The following is a 26,929-nucleotide window of genomic DNA, read 5'->3' on the forward strand; positions in this document are numbered from 1 at the left end:
TTTAAATTGTTTTTTATGCTGTGAGTAATGTTAACCTTTGCTTTTGTAGTTACGGAATTCTCTTTTTTTTGTCACAAAGCATACAGCAGCTGCAATGCCTGGAAATAAAGTAGAAGAACCATTAAACACTGGATAAAAGGATGTCTGATGGCAAAGATGGCCTCAGCTCTCTTGCATGTGATTTATACACACACACACACACACACACACACACACGTATATAATCAGGGCACTATAACATATTTATGTTATGTGTATTAAAGTGATCACGTTTAGTACTTTGTTGCATATTTTTTGCATGGAATGACTGCTAGAAGTCTGTGACCATTACATCACCAGGTGCTGAATATCTTCTGTGGTGATGCTCTGCCAGGCTTGCACTGCAGCCATCTTCAGCTCCTGTTTGTTTCAAGGGCTAGTTGGCTTAAATATTATCTTCAGCATATGAAACACATGTTCAATTGGATTCAGATCAGGTGACTGTTATGTTACTGTAGGATAAAGCACTGTTCAATGAGTTTGGAGGAATTTGGTTAAGCTTGCGCAAATAAAACGCTTCTGAACACTTCAGAATTCATTCTGCCGCTGCTGTCAGCAGTTACATCATCACTGAAGACAAAGGAGTCATTATTTCTGGCAGCCATACATGACCAAACCATAACACCCCCACTACCATGTTTTACCGATGAGGGAGGATTATTTGGATCTTGGGCAGTTCATTTTGGTCACCACACTTTGCTCTTGCCATCAATCTGACACAAGTGAATCTGGTCTCATCTGTCCACAAGACCTTTTTCCAGACCTCTGTAGGCTCTTTTAGATACTTCTTAGCAAACTATAACTTGCCCATGCTGTTTTTGCAGCTAACTAGTGGTTTTCATCTTGCAACGTAGCCTCTGCAGTTCTGATTGTGAAGTCTTCTACTGACAATAGTCACTGACACAGCCACGCCTGCCTCCTGAAGAATGTTTCTGATCTGTCGGACAGGTATTTGCAGGTTTTTCTTCATCATGGTGAGAATTCTTTGTTCATCAACTGCCGAGCTCTTCCTTGGCCTACCAGAACTGTTACAACTACTGAGCTTACCAGTGCTTCCTTTCTTTTTAATGATGTTCTAAACAGTTGATTTTGGTAAGCCAAATGTTTGGCCGACATCTCTGACTTTTTTATTTTTATTTCTCAGCCTCATAATGGCTTCCATGACTTGCACTGGCGCAACTTCGGTCCTCATGCATAAAAGTGCTGTAATTCCTATACAAATTAATGGATATTGCTGTAAATACCCTCAAATTAAACCTGACAGTGCCCATTAACCTCATATTCATTGTTTTATTTTAAATCCAGTATGTTGAAATACTGAGCCAAGATGACATGAAATGTGTCAGTGGAGAAGAACAGTCTGAGGACACTAGTAAAGAAAAGTGTGTCGGTATTTATTGAAGGTCAACAATAGATAATACTTGGTGTGTCTGCCGTTGGCCTTGATTACTGCCTTCTCTCGGCTTGGCGGTAATTCTACCAGTTTATGCAGCACCTCCCTCTTCAGCTGCTCTCACAGATGTTCGATTGAGCCCATGTCTGGTGACTGTGGTGCATGCCATCCTAATAAGATCCCCTTGTTCTCAGTAATGTATTCTTGAATAAGAAGTGTAATTGGAGTATTATAATTACATTATTCTTTGATGAATAATGAAAACACCCAGGACTTGATAGTGTCCTCAGACTGTGTGGTCTGTGAAACATGTTGCAATGATAGATTATATGGTCCACATCTAATCTTCTAATGTGAATTGACAAAATACATGTCTCAGTACTAGAAATCACATATTTATATATTTCACTTTAGGGAGCAAGAGTAATGCCATGACCACATACATTGGGACACAATGTTCTCTTTATTGAAATATACATTTGTGAATCAAACATTGGCATTAACTCAACAGTAAAATTGTAAAGGCTGTAGAGAATTTGTAATAGTTCATTATCAAATTTAAGGATGACATCTTGTCATCTCACACATCTGATTGTCATTTGCTTTCAGAAAACATTTACCAATCCAATGGGAATGGGTTTTGAGACCATTCACTGCCAGTCCACATTTTTTCCAAACACAGAAAAACCACTGAGACCTTTTTTTCTGTGTTCTTTCAATTTAAGAATTTGTAAGCCACATTTGAGAACTTCATTAAAACCCTGCATGCAGAGTCATTCATACAATGTAAGGTCATTTTTCTGAAAATGATAAAATGCTTTACATACATTGTAAATGACAAATGAAATGATTTTCTGCCTAAGCCCAGGTGAGTAATAGCACATACGTTGTGATGAGAATAAAACACCACTGGTTGATGGTCAGCAAACATTTTATTCGCACTTGAATATTGATTCAGTTTTAGGAACCACAAGATGAAACATACCGCAATCATAACGAGCCTTGGTCGTCCGCTCAGGACTCCCACTGATAAAGGCCCATTTTGAATCAGATTTTTCCCAGATGTATTCATGTTAAGTCCTTAAATGGACAAGTCAGCTGCAAGCATTTGGTTTAGAATGACAAATGAAAAACCCCAGACATGTTTTGTGCCTATGATGTACTGGTTTAAATATGGCATGAATGAATGTCATCAAAATGTCATCTTACACTTAAATCTGCATATAGCATACAGGGTAACAAAGTGGACATGTCACAACATAAGCTAAGAAAACACATGACTGCAATTTTTTGATGTGCAGCTTATGTGTGGTTCCAGATTTTTGTGTAAATGACTAAAATGAGCTAACAGAATTTGAAGCAATGATTGGGTCGAGGTTATGGCAAATGCCACTGCAAGTAGTACTGAGGAAAGGAAATGACTGCAACCTATGAGAAGAAATTTAAGTTGCTATTTCACAGTTCTCTCTTTTTTTTTTTTACAACTTCAGCCCCGCTGTTCTAATGCATGAATGGGCCTCGTGGTCTGGTATCGAATCCAGAGAGTACCAGTGGCTGGCAGCCTGATGGGGCCATGCACAGTTAGCGCTAGCATCACCCAGGAAAGAAAGAGTTCAGTCGGCTGGGATTACAAAATGTTATTTCTCACTTAGAGCACTAACAGATTTTATGACTCCGACCTGCCAAGTCAGCTATGCAACATGAAATTCACAAGGGCACTGCAAAGAGGTTGCAGCAGTTATGACATGTGAACTCTTGCCAATAAACAATATCACTTTATCACTTCACTCAAGGCAATTGTCTATGATCATATAGCTAATGACAGTGCAGGTACTGTGTAACTAATATGTCAATTATTGGATAACTGAGTTATACTGTATATTTTCTACACTGATGGGTCAGGGACTTGGTAATAGCAGTGCTGAATTCACCACAAATAAATGTCCATTGGGAAAATATGAATAGTAACATAGTGCTATATTGCCATTAATAAATGTAATGCATAGCGTTTACAACACTAAAGCTTTGTATCTAAGGGAGGATGCAAATGAAGGCAGTTTAAGAGAAAGTCCTCTGCCCGCAAAGTGCGGTAGGTATATCTCAAAGCCGCACTAACCGTTGCACATTTACTTCAACATACATCGCATGACTGATGACTGATTTAACCAAGGCCATTCAGTCTCAATGGAATTTTTAAATATTTGTCAATACGGATATTATCTTACATAATAATTCTGTAACAAAATGTCATATAATATACTACGTCTCTTTCCAAGTTGAAAAATTTAGGAGAACACTAATGTATTCCAATTAGTAGCTGTGCAATTATTTTTCTAATTAGCACAAATCAATTTTCAGGAATTTGGAAAATGGATCACTGTAGAGCCTTGCCATATGCTAAAGCCAATACAGTAGTGTCAGGACTAAGTTAGGTAGTTAAAGGTAGATTTGAGTGATTAGCTGTAACCATGCCTTTTCCGCCCTGCCTACAAAGCTTGGACCATGCCCAGAGAGCAGCTCTAGTGTCAGAACCATTGGCATATGCCACTGGCACTGTGCAGTCCCTTAGGGCAACAACCAACCCTGGGCTACACAATTCAGAAATTAAGTGGTGGGTGTGATTTATGTTGCACTTTGGGGCCACAACCTTCTTGTTAAGGGCCACCAAATCCGGAGGGATGGCTCTGCCTAGCATTACCGTATGAACTAGTGTGCTAGCAAGACATCTAATTACTTAAATTGCAACCTATCTACCCTTGTTCAACGCTGTAGAGGAAAAGTGCAGTGCGTATTTGGTGTGTCTACCACGTGCATTATAGCGAGCTCACATACCCCATGACGTAAACACTTCAGCCTCTTTCGTTTTTCTTTTCTATTTTATCCGTGATCCACACGTGATTTAGCTACACGTTTACGTCATCACGCACAAGGAAGTGAGCTTGGAGGGAGTTGTAAGCTAAGCATGGCTGCAAAGGTAAGCACAGTTTTAGCTAGAAATTAGATTGCTGCACATTGGCTGTCAACATCGGTCTTTTCATATGAACTAGGCGTACATGCATTTATGTTAGTCAGTCCCAAGGAAGCTTTTATCCTGTGAAAGCATATCCCTCTCCCATACATTTAGCCAGCTAGCCAGGTAAGAGAGGATGTCCGACGTCAGGGTCAATGACATTGAGACATTAAAAGCCAGTGAACTGAGACTGTTTTAGTACCGAAAAAATGAATGTTTTACCCAGTAGAGTGAGGTTACAACAGCATGCATTGTTTTCATTTCAAGTTTACTATCCCCCGGAATTCCACCTCTGTGAACTTGACATGATTATGCTTTGCCATTGAGTTTAACCGGGCAAAGAGCAAATGTTATCTCTTGCCTGAGCTGATTAACGTTAGCTATCACACTTACCAAAGGCAACGCGAACAGATCTAGCAAATGTAGCCATAAATGTAGAATGTGTCGTTGGTTTCTATTTTAGCGAGCTACCTATTGCAACTCTACGGCTACTGTTACTGTAGCTGATTAACCAGCCAGCTTACCGTTCAAGTGATTGCGTAACAGTATACTTTGTATACCTATTACGTTGTTTTAGCTGAGATGGGCTACAGTTGAAATTAGTTAGCTTGCTTGGCAAGAAAACGGCTGACTGTTGGTGAACTTGCTACTTATTTAACCATTTACTGTTAACCAATAAGCCTAACTTTATTTAACTTACGGTAAGCCAATAAGCTATCAGGTGGCCATACTATTGAACGAATGTTCACGTACAGATCTCTCTGTGACAAAAAAATATTATTCACCTACTTTCCCTCACGTTTTTCATCGCATAACTGATTTATTGACATACTTCTTTAAATTATTTAGGTTCATTTCATGTTAGTTGCCCTTAACTTCCTGTAGCCAACATGCTTTACTCTCACTCAAAATGGGTCCCGGATCTCCACTTTGCTCATTACATTTCGGTTACTGCTGCTACCTTTGAGGCCCTCTCCAAAATTTTCACACCACTGCCCACAGCTTGTCTAAACACAGCAACCCTTCTCCAAACTAAAATCACTAGAGCAAAACATTTGACCAGCAGGCTCCTTTAATGCAGCCTAGCTTACTGTATCTACCTTTCATTTGATACATTATCCATTTTTCAAGCTAGATACATTAGTTGTTTTCTTCATGGGGAAAAAAAAGAGTATCTGTGGAAGCTCAAACATCATCTGGGGAACAGTTTAGAGATTTGTGATTGCGTTATTTAAATTAGGAAGTTATTTGATGTGTGGTTAAATCTAGAGGGGAGATCAAACAACTAAATACAAGCAATAAGATGTAGGCAATGTCCTAAACTAGTATGTGATGATGAGACACCCCTGTGTTTGCAAATGGATTCCTTGTTTGACTTCTTAGTCTCCATTTCTCCTTGATAATATGGATATGTATGGCAATTAAGCCAATGTTTACAGAATCAGAACAGTATACTGTCAAATTCATAATAGAATTGCTATTGATGGCTGTTGATGCATTAGCCTGATGTACAGTATTTGTGTATTTAAGGGCATTATTGTATGAATTCATTTGCAGGTAGTTTTCCCCAGAAGGGCTGATCCAGCTGAGCTGAAGTCTATTTTTTTAAAGGTAGGTTTTCAAAATGTTGTCAAACATTGAGTATGTCTAAGTCTTGTTAAAATTCTCAGGTAAATGTACAATGAGTTTCTTTACACTTAAGTGGTCCATTTTGTTTGTCCACAGCATGACTTGGCTCCATTATATGCAGTTATTTTCTGAAGAAAATCTATTCTGATTATCTTAGGGTTAACACTACATTTAAGGACATGTGATAAGAGAAAATTGAAACACCCGATTACAGTAATATATTTAAAAAGCTAAATGTTTTGTACTCTGGCTGGCAATTTTTTAAAAGCGTTATTAGCCCTATAACCTGTGCCAAGAGCCTTGAAAAGGTCAGACTTTGGAAATTGACATTGTTTACAGTTGTGTAATAGAGGGCTCCATCAGAGCCTTTGTGTTGTCTTCCTCCTCTGGTGAGTGAACTCAGCAGGAGCCTTGAGCGGCAGGTGCTGGCTTTAATTATTGCCTGCTACATTGCAGCCAGAGAAAATGTCAACAATGCTGAGGGAAAAATGAAATGACAAATAAAATGGGCCATTGTGTGTGTGTATAATATATATAAGATGTGCATTTTTGTATTGTATTATGTATATACAATATAATATATTCATACATGAGAGGCGGAAAAAATGCCGATAATGATTTCAGCTTAGATTTTTGATAACCATGAACAAATATACAAAATAAACTGGATGAAAGTTCCGCATTAGTGTTCTAACCTACGATAAAGGGGGTTTACCAGTGGACAAGTACAATGACCTGTGTGTCACCAATCATTGTACTCAATGGTGACATTACAAGAACATTGATTTCTCTCTGGGAAATCATATTACCAGAAATGTGCCAATTCATCAGAGAGTTGTTTCACACCAGGAAAGTACCGAATGTGTGCAACAATTGGGCTGTCTGTGTGTGTCCATTCATAAGTATGAGGGCATTATTTTTGGTATTAATTTGTATATATTAGCAATATTTAAGGTGAATTAATGGCTGGACCAGTGGGGTTGGGGGGGGGGGGGGGGGCTGCAGGGATCTGGAGGAGTTTAGATGTGTGGGGTAAAGGGAATTGTGGAGCTTTATGTGTCAGCATTGTCTCTATAGTGGTGTGAAGTCAAGGAAGCATCAGTAAACACTTAACTGTGAGTGCCATCCATACTGCATTGAGACCTGAGCAATCATGCTCAACCTCATTTCTTCACTGGAAACTGGTTCCTCCCTATACGTCTGTGGTTCACTCCTGACTTACTATCATGCTGGAACTGATTGAAGTGTGACATCATCATTGAACACAGCCTTGGATCACTTTGCATTGGGCCAGTGCCTGTTGAAATATTTGCACCCAGGAACAATGCTGACCGAAGTACAGTTGAGTAGCTCTGATTAGCTCTTCCTGGAGCCACTCTCTTGGTGCTTGGGAGGAGCCCATCTCATCTCACTCTGTGGCATTCACATGTCCCTGTGTCACTTTGGGATGGGTAGTATTGTTCATCCTCTAGATGCTTCAGTTGGGTGTATCAGGCTTGTGCTGTCATGGTGACTGTGGGTGCTGTGATCATCATTGTCCTGTGCTCAACATGTCTTAGTTTATCTGTGAATACTAGTTGACCGTGGAAATTGACATTCCTGCTGTATTCCTTTGGCCTCGTCTCTTCAACCTTGTGGCAATTGTAGCACTGTGGTCCACAAGTAGTTCATGATTAGCGTTCTCAGGCATATACGCACAAACATCACATATCCAAATGCAAAGAATAAATCTCATTTTTTGTGTGTAACTGTACATAGAGTAACTGTAAATTTGCTCACAATTGAAGTATTTGAGCCTCTTCATCCCAAGAAGTAACCCTTTTGTTTGGGAAAACTACCGTATGCCACCAAAATACGCCAAAGAGCTGAGGAGGAATAATGACACGCCAAAAAAACCTGCTAGCATCGTCAATCCTCCCACCAAATATAGCAACAGACTGGTTACTTCTGACATCCTGCCATTTGTCAGGTTTTCTGCAGAAATGATAAAATTATTGATATATGTTTATCTCTCTTTAGAAAATTATCATCTCAGTGCCTTGCTTAGGTGGACTCATCCAGAAATTAAATGTACAAAATACAATAATCGACAGATGTTAGAACAACTTAGCTGGATTCTCCATGCAATGAATGTCAGCTTTCCAGCACTAAGCTGCACCAAGAGCTAAATAATGTTCCCTAGATGCGCATGGCCAAATTATATGGACAGTGACAGAATACAAAAACAGTCAGAGAAAGGAAAAATCTCTTGGTCATGGGATTCCATGAGTGTGTGGAGGGCAGGGACACTGGGTTTTCTGAAAAAATGGCTTCCAGAAATCCTAGGGCTACCGGGTGCTTCTGAGCTAGAGAGAACGCATCACAAGCTGCAGAGGCACCTGCCCAAGCATGGGAGGCCGACGCTATTGGTTCTCATACTTCTCCTTTACAGAGACACTGTGAGAATACTGGAAGCATGGAAGAAAGCCAAGCTCTTCTACAGCAACTCAAAAATAACGATTTTCCCTGACTTGTCACCCATCTTCACAATATAAGAATGGCTTTCAATTTGCTGAAGACGCTGCTTCGGCAAGCGGAAGTGAAGTATGAAATCCCTTACCCAGCCACTTTTAGGGTGGATACACAGACTGCTGGAGCATGGTTCTCTGTCTCTGCAGAGCAGCCGAAACTTCTCCTGGAGCAATATCCAGATGTTTCTTCGTACCTGAGTGAGTAGAGTATGTGTTGGCATGGTAACCCGTTCAGTAGCTGGCTATGCATGTCTTGGACAAAGAGATTGTTCGTTCATTTGCCAGTTTAATTTGGCTGCCTACTGAAGCATGGCCTAAGATTTATTTTTCCTACTCATTGTACTACATTTTCTTAGAATTTGGTGCCAGATTTCCTTTTTAGATTCACAAATGCTTTTTGCTAGCTATGAATGGCTAACAATAGCTAGCAACAAATATCAATATCAATAGCTAGCTAGCTAACTTTGAATTGAACCGTACACAACATATATTTTTGTTTGATTTACTTTGATAGTTTTTAACTGATACTATTGGAACATCTTTCATATTTGGTCATTACATATGCGCCCAGCTGTTATGCAGTGCATTGCTATGATTAGAAAGAGATTTTTCTTCCTCTTTGGTCACTTCAAATTTGACTTCTCAAACTCATACTTTTCTTTGAACCTTTCCAATGAATTTTTGCCAAATTGTGCCTTCCCTTTTTATTGGACTCACAGATAATTTTGCTAGCTTATAGGTTAGCATCATTTTAATTTGAATTGGACTGTATTCAGCATGTTTTTGGTTTGCTTTGTCTTGATGCTTTTATTTGTGATGCCAAACGAATATCGTTGTATTTTTTATATTCTCTGTTCTCACCTTTTCTGTTGAGCGCATGCTGTCATCTTTAAAGTGGATGGAGAATACGAGGACTTGTAAATGCATGGTGACAGAAGATAGTATTGGGCACTTGCTTGACTGAATATTGAGAAAAGATATTTAAAGGGACACCCAAAAATCTAATTGAGGTACTGTGTGTTTTCACACTGCCAGAGTATTATCTATTCATCCATATAGTTTCGCTGAGATTTGATGAATTTCCTAGGTATCCGCTGTAGCTCATCTTGATGCAACGGACCTCAATAGATAGTTTTTGTAACCTCAAAGCACCAAAAATGTCCATTTCAATTTCAATTCAACAGCAACATAATTTTTCAAAATAAAATTCCATGGAGCTTGGTTTTGCATGGTTTCATCAGAAACTGCTTTCTCTACAGAAGTAGGCCATCTGTGTTTATCCGCACAAGTCTCAACCAAAGCGTGCACTGCCAACATTTTTTAAAAACATTGTTACAACATTGTTTTTACAATGTTGATGCTGCACCACAGAATACTGGCATTTGGTTGAGACTTTGGTTGAGACTTTGCACACAATCTGGGTTAGTGGAAGCATACCTTAATTACATCTTTAAGCATTCTCCTCCTGACAAAGGGTCACTTGCAAATGTTTTTTTCTTTAACGATAGACACCCCACCAGGTTCACCAGAAATTGTGTATTTAAATTCTATATAGTTGCTGATTTGGGTCTGACACATTTTATTTATATACCAAGAAGATATTACAACAATAGCCAGTGATTGTCTTTTTTAAAATTTACTCTCCACTTCTCTTACTTGGTTTAATGTAAGGCTACATTTTCACTGCATGTGTATTTGCATAGAAGTAGTATCCTCCTGTGATTGCTTTGCTTAGATTTTATTAGATTGTAGGGTGGTTTACATGAGTGTGCCCCTTATCAGACCCCCAAAGAAGAACAGACTGTGTTTATGGTGCTGACAGGGAGTTAGAAAAGTTTGATAAAGAGATGGTGCTATTGCCCCAATGCTGCACAGTTGCAATCATTTACTGAGTTGAAATAGCGCAATGTAAACCTTAGGTTTTCCATATAAAGTGTAATCATATTTGGTGTTGTTGGAACCTCGATGTCATGGGGAACAAGTTGGTGTCAGTGATGGTGTGGTACAGTGATGCTAAATAAAGACATTGGAACAGTTCAAAAGTGAGCTGTAGGTGATGCAAGTTATCTATGAGTCAGTAGCCAACTGTGCTACAAAGGTTAACCTGGTTTGATAGGGTTACAGAGGTAATGCAAGCAGGGTCATGGATGTTACTGCGGTTTTGTTGTGATTGTGTATTTTTTCCTGGATTTGGGGTTTTTCTGTGATCCTTGAGTATATAAGGGGGAAAGTGGAATGGTTCAAGGAGACTTGTCACTATTACTTCTTACATGTCATTCACATATATCCATTTCACTACTCACATTTTGCAGTGAACCGTTGTATATTGCTATTATTGAACACACTGTATAATAAATTGCATTCACTTGAACCTGGCCTCCTTGACTCTAAACCACTACACACCTTCTGGTTTTATAGTCCTAATATACATGTCCTCCCTGTAGTCACTTGCCTATATGCTAGTGCCATTGCAAGATACACAATTGTATATTTGTATAGAGGCACGTCCGTATCTACCGAAATAGATAGCGATCTGTATAGAGCCGCACTGGTACAAAGAAGCTTTAGCCCCTCAATTTGCAGTCTCTTTCTATGTGTAACTGTTAGCACAATAGGAAAGGTTAAAACATTATTCTGGAATCAGATAACCAAGATAACATTAAATTAATACCATTCCAGTTATGCACCAGGTAAGACTAAGTGTGTGCCTTTGCCACTCAGATACTTCCACTGTTTGGTGTGTTTGAGGGCATCATGTAAGAATGTGTTACTTACAATTCCAACATCACATAACCTTGTCCTTCGCAAGAGATGGAGCTTTGGCTCTCATTTACTAAATGATGCTGACATTAACATCTTCTTTAATACAAATTAAAACTCAGCTGCTCCTGACATTCAGTGGAACTCTATGAGGGCCTGCTAAAGGGCCTCCATTTCACACACAAAATGGCCATGCCTTGGAAACAGACATAGAGCCCCAGAAAGAACACCTGGAATCAGACGATAAAAAGTGATTTACCAGCAACTTGAAGGTAAAAAAACTGGAATACGATACCCCTAATACACTACTGTCTGAGAATTCTTTGCAGTAAATGGCAAACTGAAACTATGAACAGGAGGCAATACACAACACTTAAACTGACCATACTACCACCAGGTGATATGAACTGCCTTTTTGGGTTACTAAAAATCTGGCCATCCAGGGTTGCCACTCAAAGAAAATGAAGCAGCTTTTTCATAAGGATGAATTGTCAGCTCCGACTGATGACACGAGGGATGCTCTTGACCTGGAAATTACAGAAGAAGAAGTAATGGAAGCCATGTCAAAACTTGCCTCAGGAAGTCCCTAGGCTTATACAAACTCCCTATGGAGTTGTATGAATGTTTCTTCCTAAATTGCTGGACCCTATGCTCACTATATGCAACCACGCCATAGAGACAGATAAACTCCCAGAGTCATTAGAACAAGCCCTGATTGTAGTTCTGCCCCAGCCGGGAAAATACCCATGATGTGACACACTGCTGTTCCCAATTGTCGTTACCATCAAACGTCTAGCTTGTTTCTCTTTTACCCAGAAAATTTCAGGTACTTTCCAAAGTCCTAGAATTGTGACTAGAAAAGTTGCACCAGATCTAGTGTATATGGACCAGACTGGGTTCATTCAAAACCATTCATACATATGGACCAGACTGGATTCATTAAAAACCATTCATATATATAAAATGTGAGAACCTTATCATCCATTGCTCTAAATTAGACATGAAGCCATGTGTTGCAGTATCATTTGTATCTTTAGATTCTGAAAAAGCATTTGACTGGGTCAATTGGCAATATTTGTTTGAAACAATGGGTAAGATGATCAGCTGCCCCTGGTTCCTAGATCTGGTTAAACTGCTTTACAGACACCTGGACTCAAGCCAAGTCCCGAACTTGCCCTGGAATGGTGGGGACTATGCATAAAAAGTACTGTAATTTCAACATGGTGAAACCAAAATGTATAAAAATACTCTTTTGTTAAAAGCTGAGAATGTGTGGTTTAATCATATGTGACATGTTTGTTTACAAATCTAAAATTGTGGAGTACAGAACCAGATCGAAAAAAAAAACAATAACTTTGTCCCAGGCATTATGGAGCTCACTGTATCTGTTCCTACTCTTATAGAGACTTTTTCTGAATATGGGTTTATCTTTAAGCTAATTTTGGAAAAGTGTAGTGTAGGCACTTGGTTTACTGCAGTGGCCATTTCTACTGATTGACGGTTTGCATTGCTAGGTGATTCAACTTTGTTAACTAGGTAGTGAGCTTAGATTCATAAAGATAGCTTTTGCTACAGCTAATCAATACATGGCTGTTTCGCTGGATGGATGAGCAACCTCCCACTACCACAAGGTAGATAACAAAACTAGCGTCCTCTGTGCCTAGTGCGAAAATGATGTATAATCTGAAGCTGAAACCCAGGAAATGAGGTAAAAATCTGGGGGGGATTCACTGCCTCCATAGAGGCTGCTCACCTCCGAATAAAAGAATAGATGCAGCCAGAATGTTTTGTTTGTAACCTGCCTTTGATCTGTTGGCCCTCTAATATAATTTGAGTGCCTTTTGTTTGTTTTATTCTTTTTGAATGGATTTTTTAAGTGTGGGGGAATAGGTGTAGGGTAAAGGGGTGGGGGGTCAGGGGAGGAAAGAGGGAGGGTGGGTGAGGGAGGGAGGAATTCCGAATGAGTGGCATGGGCCTTGTTTGCCTGATTCTCATGTGCATTTTCCTGTTCCTAATATTCAAAAAGATTCAATAAATCCAGTTTTAAAAAAAAAGTTTAAATTAAAAGCAATGCAGAAAATATTGTTTTCTTATTGTATTTAAATTACTTGTGAATATGTTTCTTTGCAGTATGCAAGCATTCAGAAAAATGAAGAGCACTTCATGTCTCCCGAGGACTTCGTCTGTCGGTTCCTCCATGCGCACACAGACGTCAGGCTGTCTGAGGGGGCTGTAAACTTGCTGGCAGGTGTTGTTGACCAGACCAAAGATGGGTAGGTACCTGCTCCGCCTGGCCGAAAGTTTCCTCACTGTTACAGAAACAAGCCCAGTTGTGTTCCCGCATAGTCCAAAATACAAACTATTTCACCTTGTTTTTTTGGTTGCATCTTGTCAGTTTTGTCAGCATTTGTTGACATTGCATTGGTAGTTGGGTTGAGCGGTATACTGGTATTAACGCGAATATCAGTATGGCACTGTGCCACAATATGGATTTTGCCATAACTTGGATATTGTGGCAAATCGTTTTTAAAAATTAGGCATCGGAACTTGTGTGATGGAACATTTACGTTAAAACACAGGACCAGAGTAAAATCAAAGTCTGGGAATCTGCATTTTGTTTGAAATCATATTGGCCTATCTTAAGGCGGCAGGCGTGCTAGATATTCTAAGTAGTGCTAACTGTAAAACCAACAAGAGAAATCAGCTAACGTTATTCTAAAAGAGATTATGCTAGTTGTTACAGGTCGTTGTGCTGATCTTTGTGCTCAATGTTTGCCTGAAGTCTGTCATCCATATGAGTCACTGGGCACTAAGTCTTTTTCCTGGTAACGCTCTTTCAGGCCTGTACTGCTGCCATCTTCGGTTCCTGTTTGTGTACGAGAATTTTCTTTTGGCAGTGAAATGCATGTTCAGAATAGGTGATGGACATGGCCAGTCAAGAACATTCCACTTTTTTGCCAAAAAAAATTCCTTGGTTGCTTTAACAGTGTTTATGGGGTGATTTCCCTGCTGCAAGGTTATGCATTGTCCAATGAGTTTTGAGGCATTTGGCTGGATTTCAGATAAGATTAGATGGTTCTATACACTTCAGAAGTCATCCTGCTGCCATCAGCAGTCACATTATCAATAAAGACAAATGAGCCAGTTCCAGTGGCAGCCATACATGCCCAAGCCCCATAACACTACTTTCACCATGTTTCAAAGATGAGGAGGTGCTTTGGATCTTGAGCAGTTCCTTTCTTTCTCCACACTTTTCTCTCGCCACCACTTTGGTACTGAGTAATACTCATCTGATTTGTCCGTAAGGTTTTGTTCCAGAACTCTACAGGTTTTTAATATATCTTTTAGCGAACTCTGATCTGGTTATTTTGTTCTTGAGGCTTGCGGTGGATCTTGTAGTGAACCCTCTGAGGTTATGCTGGTATAGCCTCTTTATTGTAGTTTTTGACACATGAGTGTGTACATTCTGAAGGGTGTTCTTGATGTCTTCAACAGTTAAAAAGAGGTTTTTCATCACAATTGAAAGTATTCTCTGGTCATCTACTACAGTGGTCCTCTGTGGTCTACCAGGTTTTTTGATATTGCTGAGCTCACCAGTGCAACAATGTGCAGTACCAAAAAGTAGATTTTGACACACCTAATGTTTTAGCCATTTCTCTGATAAATTTATTCTAATCTTTCCTCCCCATGATGGCATGCTTTACTGGTATTGAGTGTTCCTTGCTCCTAATGTTGAGAGACAGCCGCAGCAGTAACAGACTCCAAATGTAAATTCTGAATCTAGAATCAACTCTAGACCTTTCCTTCGCTTTCTTGTGTTTGCAACAACACACAGCTGACCAAGAAACAGCTGAGCAGCCTAATTTCCAAATAATTTTGTTCCCCCAAAATGTGGGGAGTGTTGTAAAAAGGGCTACAATTGTTTACCTGATATTTATGTAAATACCCACACATTAAAGCTGACAGTCCGCTCTTTAATCTCATATTCAGAGCCAAAACAACAAAAACTGTGTCACTGTCCAAGCATTTGCGTTCTGAAATGTATGTTATTTTTTGTTATACACTTTATATAGTGATTAGTAAAAATAATGTCAGTTTTTATATCAATTTTATTGGATAATAAAAACAATTGTGTTGAAAAATGTTAGCTTTGTTGCAGGAGTTTAAAAATTGTTCAGTAAAATGTTATCGAGTATACTGATTCACGTATTAATCTTTCTGGTTTTATAAACTAGGAATGATTCTGAATTTTAAAAAATCTACATTGTGATCTCATACCATTATTGCAATGCAAACAGTGCTAAATATTGTGCTGTGAATTTTAGGCCACATCGCCCGCTCCTAGTGGATAGTAACTAACAGACGACTGAATTTTTTTTAAAAAGTTAACAAGATGTTACCCTGATCAATTTTCCCATATTGCTGTCAGCTTGTGTCATCATTTCTTCTGCTTTTCTCATTGGGTCAGTAATTACAAGTTACCGCCAACTGGGGCATTCAGCACTGGGGTAAGATAATGGCGCAGCTGTTCTGTAGTCCTGGCTCCGCACATGTCTGTTCCCACACAGACAGAGCTCCACCTCTCCATTGTGCTGAGCATAAATGTTAAAGGAAGCATTTTACGAAAATAAAGGCATGAAGGGGAAATATTTCATTATGTTTATTTGTTCTCTTTTCTCTTTAATATAGTTGATTGGCTGTGTGGATGGTGGAAATCAGTCACATGAACCTTAGCTAAAGGGGTTTTTTTTTAAATTTGGAAACGCTGTTCAGTTCATTGTTGTGAACAGTAACAATTTCATTTTTAGTAAAAAATATGGACAAATGGCTTACATTGTATTTTGAAAATTAAAATGCAAAACTTTGACAAAGCTCCCCCCACTTCCCCCTAAATGTGCAAATTTAATAGTAAAAAACAAATAATCTGCTGTTTTTGAGGGGTATGTGAAGTGTGAACTGTGGCCCATATTCCAAGGTAAATGCTAAAGTATCTTGAAGCCACATAATGTAAACAAACAAGTTGCAAAAAATGAAAAATATGACCACTAAGTTCTGGTATTTGTAACTGTGGTATGTTTTTTCTCCCTGCTAACTGTTGGTACATGAGGCATTATGTTTTCGGCTGCTTTTAGTCCAGTTAAGCAGGTTCTGGTCCTTGCCTATTGACCATTATGTCGTGCTAAAATGTTGGGATTATGATGAAACTTGACACAAAAGTTGTCCTCACTGTTTCCTGACAAGCCGTGTCAATTTTCAAATTACAGCCTCAGTGGTAAAGGTGAGATTCATAGTGGTTTAGGATTGTTTCTGGATTTTCTTTCCATAAACACGAACAAGCAGGAACAACTGGTTTCTGTGAGTCTAAAATAAAAGTAGTAAAGGCTTTAGATAGATTATTCTTTTTTCTAGTGTACAGTTTAACCCATTTATTCATGCAAGGGTTTTAATTGTATACACTTTAGAACAGTGCTGATCTTCAAGCTAAGTGGACACCTGCCAAAGTATGGTATCCTGGTTTTGTTTTGGTTACGTCTTTTTTATTACATGCACAATTACAGTCCTCTTTCATTTAATATAGCTACTGTAACTTTCCATTATTGATTCTCAGAAGATTATTGTTTTGTTGACCTCCTCAGTGGCATTAAACACATTGGACTGTGTGTCTGTGTGTGTGTGTGTGCGTGGTGCATGGGTGGGCCTCATGGTCTCAGATTGAGTTCTCAGATTGTCTCAGTTAATTCCCGCCCACACCAGAGGGGAAAACAATTCATCACTCTCCATTGACTTTGTATTGCGTGAAGGTGCCTCCTTGTTACTTTCGTCTGCTAGCAAACAACAGAAAAATGCCTAAAAGCTGGTGTGTGGTGCGATGCACTACCAGCTGGGTAAAGGACCCAGAACTAAGTTTTTATAAGCTGCCGAACCAAAAAACCTGTCCTAACATTGGAGTCTAGTGGCGTGTCAGCTAGCAAGCTAGCTACAGGCTACAGTACGTTACTGTCATTCGAAATAATTTGGAGTTGGCTAGCGACGTTGGCGCCGATTGTTTCCACTCCGATGGGCGTGGTTTTCAGAGTATGACGCGTTGCGCTCTGTCTCGCCATAGGTCATAGGTCAGTGCGCAATTATTGATAATGTTGCCCAGGATATCCGAGAGTTCCGTTGGTTAGGGCTTCGCGTATCATCACAATCTGGTGACCCACAATGGTCAGTCTGTATGTTAAAGCTGCATATGAAAGGTGTTCCACTGACTCCACTCGGTGCAAGCGTAGCTATAGTTTGTGATGTGAAAAGAAGCAGGTGGTGACGTCCTGTGTTTCGGAGGAGATCCGCGGATGTCCAGTCTCTTCATCACAGTATTTATGACTATACTAATGTATTTCGCTAACTTGCACATTTAGCGAGTGTAGCTAGTGATAGTACAACCATGAGTATAATGGTACCTAAGCTTGTAGACTTTGAATAGCTGAGTAAGCTCTACTATTCCCTACTTTTCATTTTGAAAGAAAACATATGAAAACCTGTGTTATGTGTTATGAATGATTTGATTCCATTTTGCTAATTTCATAACATTTTTTTCAAATAAGTGAAAATTAGATTGCCATTGGCAATGGAATTTTTTCTTCTCTGCTTTACCAAAACTGTGACCCAATGCTGAGTTTTGTAAACATATATGAAATTATGGCGATATATGCATATATGTCACTTTTGATATATATATGTATTTACATGTATAGTTGAGGGGATCATTAACAGTTTGTATACAATTTAAACAACATCGTCCAGTGTTACATATGCAAAGAACACTACATGGCGAAAACCAAAATCCAAAATTATGGGCATTAATATGGAGTTGGTTCACCCTTTGCTGCTATAACAACCTTCACTCTTCTGGAAGGCTTTGTACACTAGGTGTTTGAGCATTGCTGCGGGGATTTGCTTCCATTCAGCCATAAGAGCATTAGTGAGGTTGGGTGCTGATTGGGCAATTAGGCCTGGCTCGCAGTTGGCTTTCCAGTTAATTGCAAAGGTGTTGGATGGGGTTGAGGTCAGGGCTCTTCGCAGGCCAGTCAAGTTTTTCCACACCGATCTCCACAAAACCATTTCTATATGGACCTTGCTGTGTGCCCGGGGGCATTGTAATGCTGAAACAGGATAGGGCCTTCCCCAAACTGTTGCCACTAAGTTGGAAGCAAAGAATTGTCTAGAATTGTTGAATTGAGAATGCCAACATTCACTAGCCACGCCCAGTGTGCCCATGTGCCCCGCCATTGACTGTGCCCATGTGCCGTGCGACAGTGGGTCTGGAATACAGAGCTCGATTGCGCTTACTGGGGTTCCTTGAAGTGGTTTGCAGAAATGGCTTTGTAACCCTTCCCAGACTGATACGTTTCAACAACTTGTTACTCATTTCTTCTGGACTTCCCTTTGATCGAGGCATAGTATGCTTGTAGATACTTTGTGGTGACTACTTCACTCTGATGGTAAGGTTCAGTACGAGTGACGTTTAGATTTAATAGGGCTGGCTGTGTTCAGTCAGCTGAATCTGATTATGAATTAAATTTGGTTAATTGGTTGATTGACTAACTAAGCGGTCAATTACTTTCACATGGTTGATATGGATGTTTGATAACTTTTCATTAAATAAATGAAATAATAATTTAAAAAATGTGTTTTGTGTTTACACCGTTTTTTTTTTTTGTCTGATGTTACATTTTGCCTAAAGATCTGAAACCATTCAGTGTGACAAATATGCAATAATTGAGGAAATCAGGAAAGGGGCAAAGAATGTTTCACGGCAGTGTACGTATGAGTGTGTTTGTGTGTATTTATTTTTTCCTCCACAGAACACACCCTTTGTCTGTAAAGAAATAGAGACTTTCCACATGCACTTCACGTGTATCCATTTCATATGTTAAATGCAAGTTTTTTTGAAGGCTTAATAAATGAAAGGCCAGAACTTTTATACATAAAGAGCCTCTTAGATGCTGTCCATTTCAATGGCCTAATTCATCTTATACATTAATATGTATGTTTTTAATAATACATAATGACAGTCAATAAAATGTTAGGGTAAGTCAGAGAGAAAATTCGTTACCCTGGCAACTACGGGCGTTCGGCAGAGAGCAGAGTGCATGTGGTCATGTTGCACACATTATTAGAGCTGCTTTAAACAGGGAGTCACACATGCACTGTAATTGCCTGTGAAAAATTGCCATTCAGCTCTTGCATTGTGTGGTTCATAATGCAGATAAATGCTTGCATTACTGCTCATAAGGGATAAGTCTATTAGGACTCACGGGTAGATTTGTATCTACTTCTGATTTGGGGGTGCTGCAAATAATAAGCACTAAAATTACTGGTTTAATCAACCCACAGAATGGACTTAAATGCAGCTGAATGCTATACATTTGACATTATCCTCTTAATGTGTGCTTTGGTTTTGCAAGCTTTTGATGTGTTTATCAGTCCTAAGAAAGAAAAAAAATGTATGTAGAGGCAAAATATCATACAAGTTGCATATATTCAGTGTAAAATATGTCATATTTGTATTTTGGGACAGCGCTGTTCAAAATATAAAACATATGTTGACCTTTCAAAGCTCAAGCAAGGGTCAGTGTTGGTATTGTACGTGTAATCTTTGATGTGTTTTTTCTGTCTTTCATTTAATCATATAATCCACCAATATGGATGCTAAGTCTTTTTTTTGTTGACCAAACTGATGAAAACATTGGTACAATGTTTCAACTGTAATTTTGATACAGTACTTAAGTTATAGCCAAGTAACATTTGAAAAATAAATTGCCAAAAATGTCTGAGGCTTCTGAACACCTGTCATATAGTCTGAAATGTAAAACATTCTCCTTAACTTTATTGTTATGTCCCTTCTCTCCTTTCCACAATCTGTAAAATGTAGCTCTGGAACATACCCCTTTGTACAATGCTATGCTTAGTATGACTCTTACCATACAGTATGTAGGCTATGTATATTTATGCATTTATGTGTATATATAGCCAACATACTGTAAGGGTAATATTGAGCATAATGCACACACACACACACACACTCACACTCACATTCATTATATATATACACCATAATGTTTCAGACAAAAAGACATTTGGCTCTGTACTCAACAGTTTTAGATTTTTAATCCAACAATTGACATGTGGATTTTATTAAAGGGTATATATATATATATATACCTTTTAAATTATATATCTTTTAAATGCAGCTGGAAGTCTGACCCATAGACATCAGGTGTTGTGTATCTTCTCTGGTGATGCTCCGCCAGGCTTGTGCTGCAGCCATCTTCAGCTTCTGATTTTTGTTTTGGGGGTCAGTTGCCTTAAGTTTTCTATTCAACATATGAAAGGCATGTTCAGGTGGATTCAGTTTGGGTAACTGACTTGACCAGTCAAAAATTCTCCAGTTTTTGGCCTTGAAAAAATTATTTGTTGCTTGAGCAGTTTGGGATCATTGTGTTGCTGTAAGATGAAGCTCCGCTCAGTAAGTTTGGAGGAATTTGCTTTAAGGTTGTTTTGGCACACTATATTAATTCTACTGTTGATATCAGCAGTTACATCATCAATCAAAACAAGTGAGCCATTACCTGTGGCAGCCATACATGCCCAAACCATATCACCCCCCACCACCATGTTTCATAGATGAGGTGGTATACATTGGATCTTGGGCAGTTCATTTTGGCGTCTACTCTTTGCTCTTGCTATCACTTGTATCAGAGTGATACTGACCTACAAATGCCTTCAAACTTATTGAATGGCCTAAAAGAGCCTGCACGCTCTTTTGGGTAGTTTTTTGCAAATTACAACCTGACCATCCTGTTTTTGCAGCTAACTAGAGGTTTGCATCTTGCAGTGTAGCCCCTGTCTGTGAATTCTTCTGCGGACTGTAGTCACTCAGTGGGTTTACATGATGTTTGAAAAAGTCGATTTATTGTATTAGTCCGGCTAAAACTGGACTTCATGTAACATCATGTAAACATCGTAGTCCGACTGAAATCGTACAAAGTCGAATTTTTCAAAGTCGGACTAACATAGCATACATACATATAATGCGGTTCGGGGTCGATTTACTACGGCATGTATACGCTTCAATCGGACTACAATTGGCCTAGGCGTTCTGCGCATGTTCCGTAATTTACATAGCAACTTTACGCTCACGGTGGCCAAGCGGAATCGATAACGTTTCAGAAAAATATATAACTTTAAAAGATTTAATTCAATCTTCTACTGGGACTTTTGCCGTTTATTGAGGGTGTGAATTTTGGTGCCGCTGACTATAATCAAATGTTTTTTTCACATTTATCATTTGATCGAGCAAATAGCCTGCCATTCAAAGTACATTTTTATGGATTAGTGCTGTCCGATTGTACTTCACATTAACCTTATATAGCGATCGATAAAGTCTAACAGCACAGTACCACTTAATTATTGTCACTTCTATCACCACTGTAATGAACTAAAAAAAGGCAACAAACAACTTTTTCGGTGAGAAATGCATTGTCGAGCTCATGCGCATACACTGCTGGCGACATTCTAAAGCTCCGTTTTGCTATCGCAAATAAAGGAGTTAAATATCCTAAAATACATGGATGGAGGAAAAACGAGGAATGACAAACTATTCAAAAAAGTTGCGACAAAATTGGAGGAAGCAGGATTTATAAGAAGCCTTAGTCAGACACACCTTGGTCAATAATTTGATTCTTTCCGAGTCATGTATATTGGGACAACGACAATAATCCAATGAAATCTCATCTTTGGCCAAATCGAGCTATTAATATAGCTCAATTTCAACTGTGCATGTAAACGTACTGACTGACACAACCATGGCTGCCTCCTGAAGAGTGTTTCTGATCTGTCATGCAGGGGTTTGTAGGGTTTTTTTCATTATGGTAAGAATACTGGTCATCAACTGTAGAGGTCTTCCTTGGCCTACCAAGCCCTTAGTCGTTACTGAGCTCACCGGTGCTCTCTTTCTTTTTACAATGTTCCAGCCAGTTGATTTAGGTAAGCCTAAGGTCTCTTGACTGTTTTTTTTTTCTTCTTATTTCTAAGCCTCATAATGGCTTCTTTGACTTTCTGTCCTCATGTTGACAAACACCAATAACAGGTTCCAAAGATAATCAAAAGCCTAGAATCAAGACTAGTTACTGAAAGCTCTCTTATACTTGCACTAAGGAAGCAGTTGAACACACCTGACCGATCAGAAACACTTGTGATGCCATTTGTCCCAAACTTTATGGTGCCCTGAAATGGAGAACGGGGAACGGGGGCTATTTATAAAATGTTCAGTCATTTCTACATGGTGATACTAAAATGTAGAAAATAAAATAGTAGAATCTGATCTTTTGTTTGATTACAAGTCTAAAATTGTAGAGTACTGAGCCAAATCAAGAAAAAATATTTATCTGGTCATATTTTTAATATGTATATGAGTGGCCATTTTATATTTGTATCATTCTCATGGAAATGTATGCTTATGTGTTACATTTCCATAGCTCAGGGTGCTATAGCACTATCACATTATAGGTGGTTTGGAATGGAAAGTAGCCATTGATTTTTACATTCTGGTCATTATTAACTGAAATGAGTTACAGGGGAGTGGCCATGATGGAGGTGTAAGGTCTCTTAGCCAATCGGAACTCCTGCAGAGAGGGTCTCAGGCACAGTGACTGCACAGCTGATAGACCGTAGGGTGAAAAGCAGTGGTGGCTGTCACCAAAACTACTGATACACGTCACTGAGGAATTAGAGACGTGCAAATCCAAATTGTAGAGATTCAGTCTTCTGCATTTATGAATGCAAAATGGGCCATTAGTCAATTAACTTCAAATTCATGTCACCATGAAATGCATGAGCCATTTGCATAAGGTTTGCTTGTGAAGGCAGATGAACTGAAAGCTAGAATAAGATTGTGAAAGCTTCCTACTGTCCCATGTATTGTACTTCAGTAAGTAGTCCCCTGGGAACTTGGGGAACGGGTTAGATTCTGGCAAGTATAGCAGGCTACAAGAACATCTAACAACCATGCCACATTAGTGTAGATTTCCATTATGACATTCCATTATACAACTTTTCACGTAGTATTTTACTTGGGCAAAGACAGAACAGAGCACCTCTGGGAGGAAATTATGTGCCATTATGCATCTTGACTGAACTTTTACTGAAAATGTTTTACTTGCAGTGACATCGATTCTTTTTCTAAGACACGCATGCTGTTTTCTGTAAATATTGTATTTTAGCGAGTGGGTTGAAACAGAAAAAAGATCAACGTATGCATGATTTCACGGGGCAGGTAACAAAATGAAGAATTTGTGGTTTGCTGAAAATTTACCGTGGGTTCTGTTGTTTGGCTGCCGAATGATATCACACAAAATTGCATAAAACGTGTTGTCAGATTCGGTAGGTGGGGTCGGGGGCTGTGGAACCTGTTAGCAGTGATTGGCTCTGCCGAGTTATGTCATTTTTATATAAGCCTTTTCAAGTCTTCCAAACCTCACATACTGTCTTCGGCTCACACTTTGGGTATTGATTACTGATGCTCCTGTCACATATTTTTCCATTAATTGAATACTCCGTATTATGCAAACAGTTTTTTAATTAAATGCAGAACAATAAATCCTCTCTTCCCCCGAATGGCTGATTATCATAAATGTGATTCCCCTGTCATTACCATTTCATTGCCGCGGCAGCCAGTGATTACCCTGGCACCGAGACTGCTCTCTGAATGTGGGATATTCCTGACGTTCCCCGTGTAGTTCACTGCTGAAGCTATGAAAGCCGCGCTGGTGGGAGGGGATTTTACTTGTTAGCATCCCTGTGCTTGGACAGGACGTTCAGGTGGAAACCTTCAGTGTCATCCCTTCCGTGTTAAGCGAAAACTCGCTTTGGCGATGTTCGTCTTTGGCGAAACCCAACGATTAAACGGCCCAAAAGAAAAACCTACAATCATTACTGTGTGTGTTTTTTTTTTTTTTTTGGTACAATTTTTTAATGGCCGATTTGGAGGGGCCGGTTGTCCCTCTTGTCGTCGCCGTTGCCGCGCCACCTGCGCCCGTGCGAAGAGCACTGCGTCCGAAGCGTGCGCTCTCTCGCAAGCCACGGGCCGCTTCGCACGTCGCGGGCCTCACAGGAGCGCCGGCGCTGATTTGGAGGAGACGTGCGCCTCTCGCCGTCGACAGCCGGTCGCCTGTGGGAGCCTGGCGTGCGTCGGGAGGAGCCGGCGCGGTGGAAACCCCTCGGAACCCTGGCTGACTTAAACTACCCCCTGGCGGGATTAGTCCAATTTGGCCCCCGCCACTGTGGACCCGCAGCCGTGGTTGGCTAATGACACGGCTGAGACTCAAACCCTCGCCGACGGGGCCCAGTAGGCCCTCCTGGCAGCCGTGTTTACCGGCGGAACCAAACAGGAAGCCTGTAATTGATATATTCAAATTTCACTGTAATTGTAATCGCTGCTGCCATTGCACCTCGCCAAACGTTAGAGGTCTGGATCAAAAAGATGATTTTTAGTGTTTTAACGCTAACATTTTAAAAATGTTTTTAAAAAAAAACATGTTCTCCTGTTCTTGTGGAAATTGAGTATTTCTCAATATATTGTACATTTATGGACTTGTTTGAAAACATAATGAGAAATTTATTTCACCGCAGAGTTTTTTTGAGAAACATATTTGAAGACTACAATAATTTGTTATATGGGCCCATATTTTAGGTATTAAGTATTATTTTCACACTATACGGGCACCATCTTGATTATATATTTTGTTTCATTTGATTTTAGTATATTTTTTTCCAGTAAGGATGAGAACTACTGTTAACCATGTCTTGCCAAACAGGGCGTATTAACTGTCCTCTTCCTTACCATTTTGACATGTTTGATTTAAATAATATAAATAGAACGTCAGATTTTTCTTTTGGCATTAATATAAAGGAAATTATGTCGTGTCATAAAACCGATTTTGGAAATCGTTCTACAGCCAGCCTCTTATTTCACTGTCTTTTGAGACCCGTGCTGCAGAAGTCTGAAAATCAGTTATTCAGTTCGTGTGCCCATGTAGACTTCCCCGCTGACTCTAAGATGTGTCAGGCGTTTTTTTTTTTTGATGGGAAACTCTTCAAGTGTGAAACTCCTTGTCTCCCACGGGTTAAAACTTTGTAAAGAGGACATGCTGGGAAAATAGCAGTCCCCTGACCATGTGCATTCAGTCCGGGCAGGAGGGTTTGCTCCGAAAAGCAAACCAAACTGCAGTCGTCACTGGGGGTGGGGGTGCGGGTAGGGGGGCTGGCTGCTGCTGTCAGTGGCTGTGGTGTGGACCGAGCTTATCGGGCTCGTAGTGTCTTTTCACCGAGGTTAAGCCACATTAGCATAGCCAAATGTGTATTTTTTTAATGTTACCATTTTCTTTGGGCTTATTAAAGCTACTCCAGCAATAATGATCCAGAAAAAAAAATTTTGAACAAAAATTTGAGTGAAGAAGTGGGTCAGAACTGGGGCTCAAGCTGAGATGATCTTTCTGGGATCTCTGTTGCTTTTTTCCTGTCGTCTTCAGAATAGCTGGCTACCTTTTGTTAATCTCTGGAACTGCCTCTATCTCTGATATGCTAAAAGCCTAAATTTTAAGCATCATTGAAATTAAATGCAAACTGTCTTTTCGATTTTACATTTTCTTATTTGGGTCTAAAAGAGAGCAAATTTCAAGTATACAGGGACAATACTGTAATACAACATGGTATTTTGGTTGTACCAGTGGTGAATAAAAATGTAGCTATACTGAGGATTCATTAATGTATTCTCCTCTTAAAAACAGAAATGATAGAAAAGGGTACTAAATGTCTTAAATGGTCTTTCCTTGAAATACCTGCATCTGAGTATAGTTATATCAAATTCTTTTGCCCAAAGACGCCTTGTGGCCTTCTGAACTGAAGCCAAACTTGCAGACTACAGTGCATAAATAACCAGTTAAGTTAATCAGAGATCATCAAGACCCTCTCTACAGGAGTTCCGATTGGCTAAGAGACCTTACACCTCCATCATGGGCACTCCCCTGCAACTCCTTTCAATTAATAATGACCAGGATGTAAAAATCAATGGCTGATTATTTTCTATTCTAACAAACCTATAATTTCAGATGAGTGTACCACATCAATTAAATACAATCTGGACTTAGGTTGTAATAAGGTTCTTTGTACTTAAAATTAACATTTTTTTGGAAAACTACTCATGCTGTAGCTTTCTGAGTTGGGATTATGGTAATTATGAGATCATTAATCAATGCCTGTGCCTCTTTGAAAACTATAAGTGTATTAGCAGGTGTAACCCCGGGTATTAGCCGAATAGGTCACCCAGTAGCCTTCGATGTTTAAACATTGAACAGCACCAGTTGTTTCTGAGCAGTTCTTAAAATCCATATGAAATACAGGCACTTGGATACCACATTGAGGAACAGTCTCGGATTGAACGTAGATTATGATTTACGTGCACAGCAACATAACATGAAATTGTCTATCAAAAAGTAGTTTGTATGTCTAAAATGTTTGTAAAAAATCTGGTACAATTTCCATGGC

General features: G+C 39.4%; 1 protein-coding gene across 2 annotated transcripts in view; it reads left to right on the top strand.

Moving 5' to 3' along the window:
• Nucleotides 1–4,272: 4,272 nt before the first annotated feature.
• Nucleotides 4,273–26,929, top strand: part of LOC118233667 (calcium-binding mitochondrial carrier protein Aralar2) — a 63,121-nt gene continuing 40,464 nt past the window's right edge. The window contains exons 1-4 of one of the 2 annotated variants that reach the window (XM_035429489.1): nucleotides 4,378–4,406; nucleotides 6,000–6,053; nucleotides 8,729–8,779; nucleotides 13,472–13,614. In XM_035429489.1, the coding sequence (XP_035285380.1) occupies nucleotides 13,505–13,614 (110 nt within the window). In that variant the 5' untranslated portion in view covers nucleotides 4,378–4,406; nucleotides 6,000–6,053; nucleotides 8,729–8,779; nucleotides 13,472–13,504. Of the gene's footprint in view, nucleotides 4,407–5,999; nucleotides 6,054–8,728; nucleotides 8,780–13,471; nucleotides 13,615–26,929 lie in introns of both variants that reach the window. The other variant, XM_035429488.1, reaches the window with a different exon arrangement.

Source organism: Anguilla anguilla, chromosome 8 (assembly GCF_013347855.1).
Source record: "Anguilla anguilla isolate fAngAng1 chromosome 8, fAngAng1.pri, whole genome shotgun sequence".
Taxonomy (NCBI): Eukaryota; Metazoa; Chordata; class Actinopteri; order Anguilliformes; family Anguillidae; genus Anguilla; species Anguilla anguilla.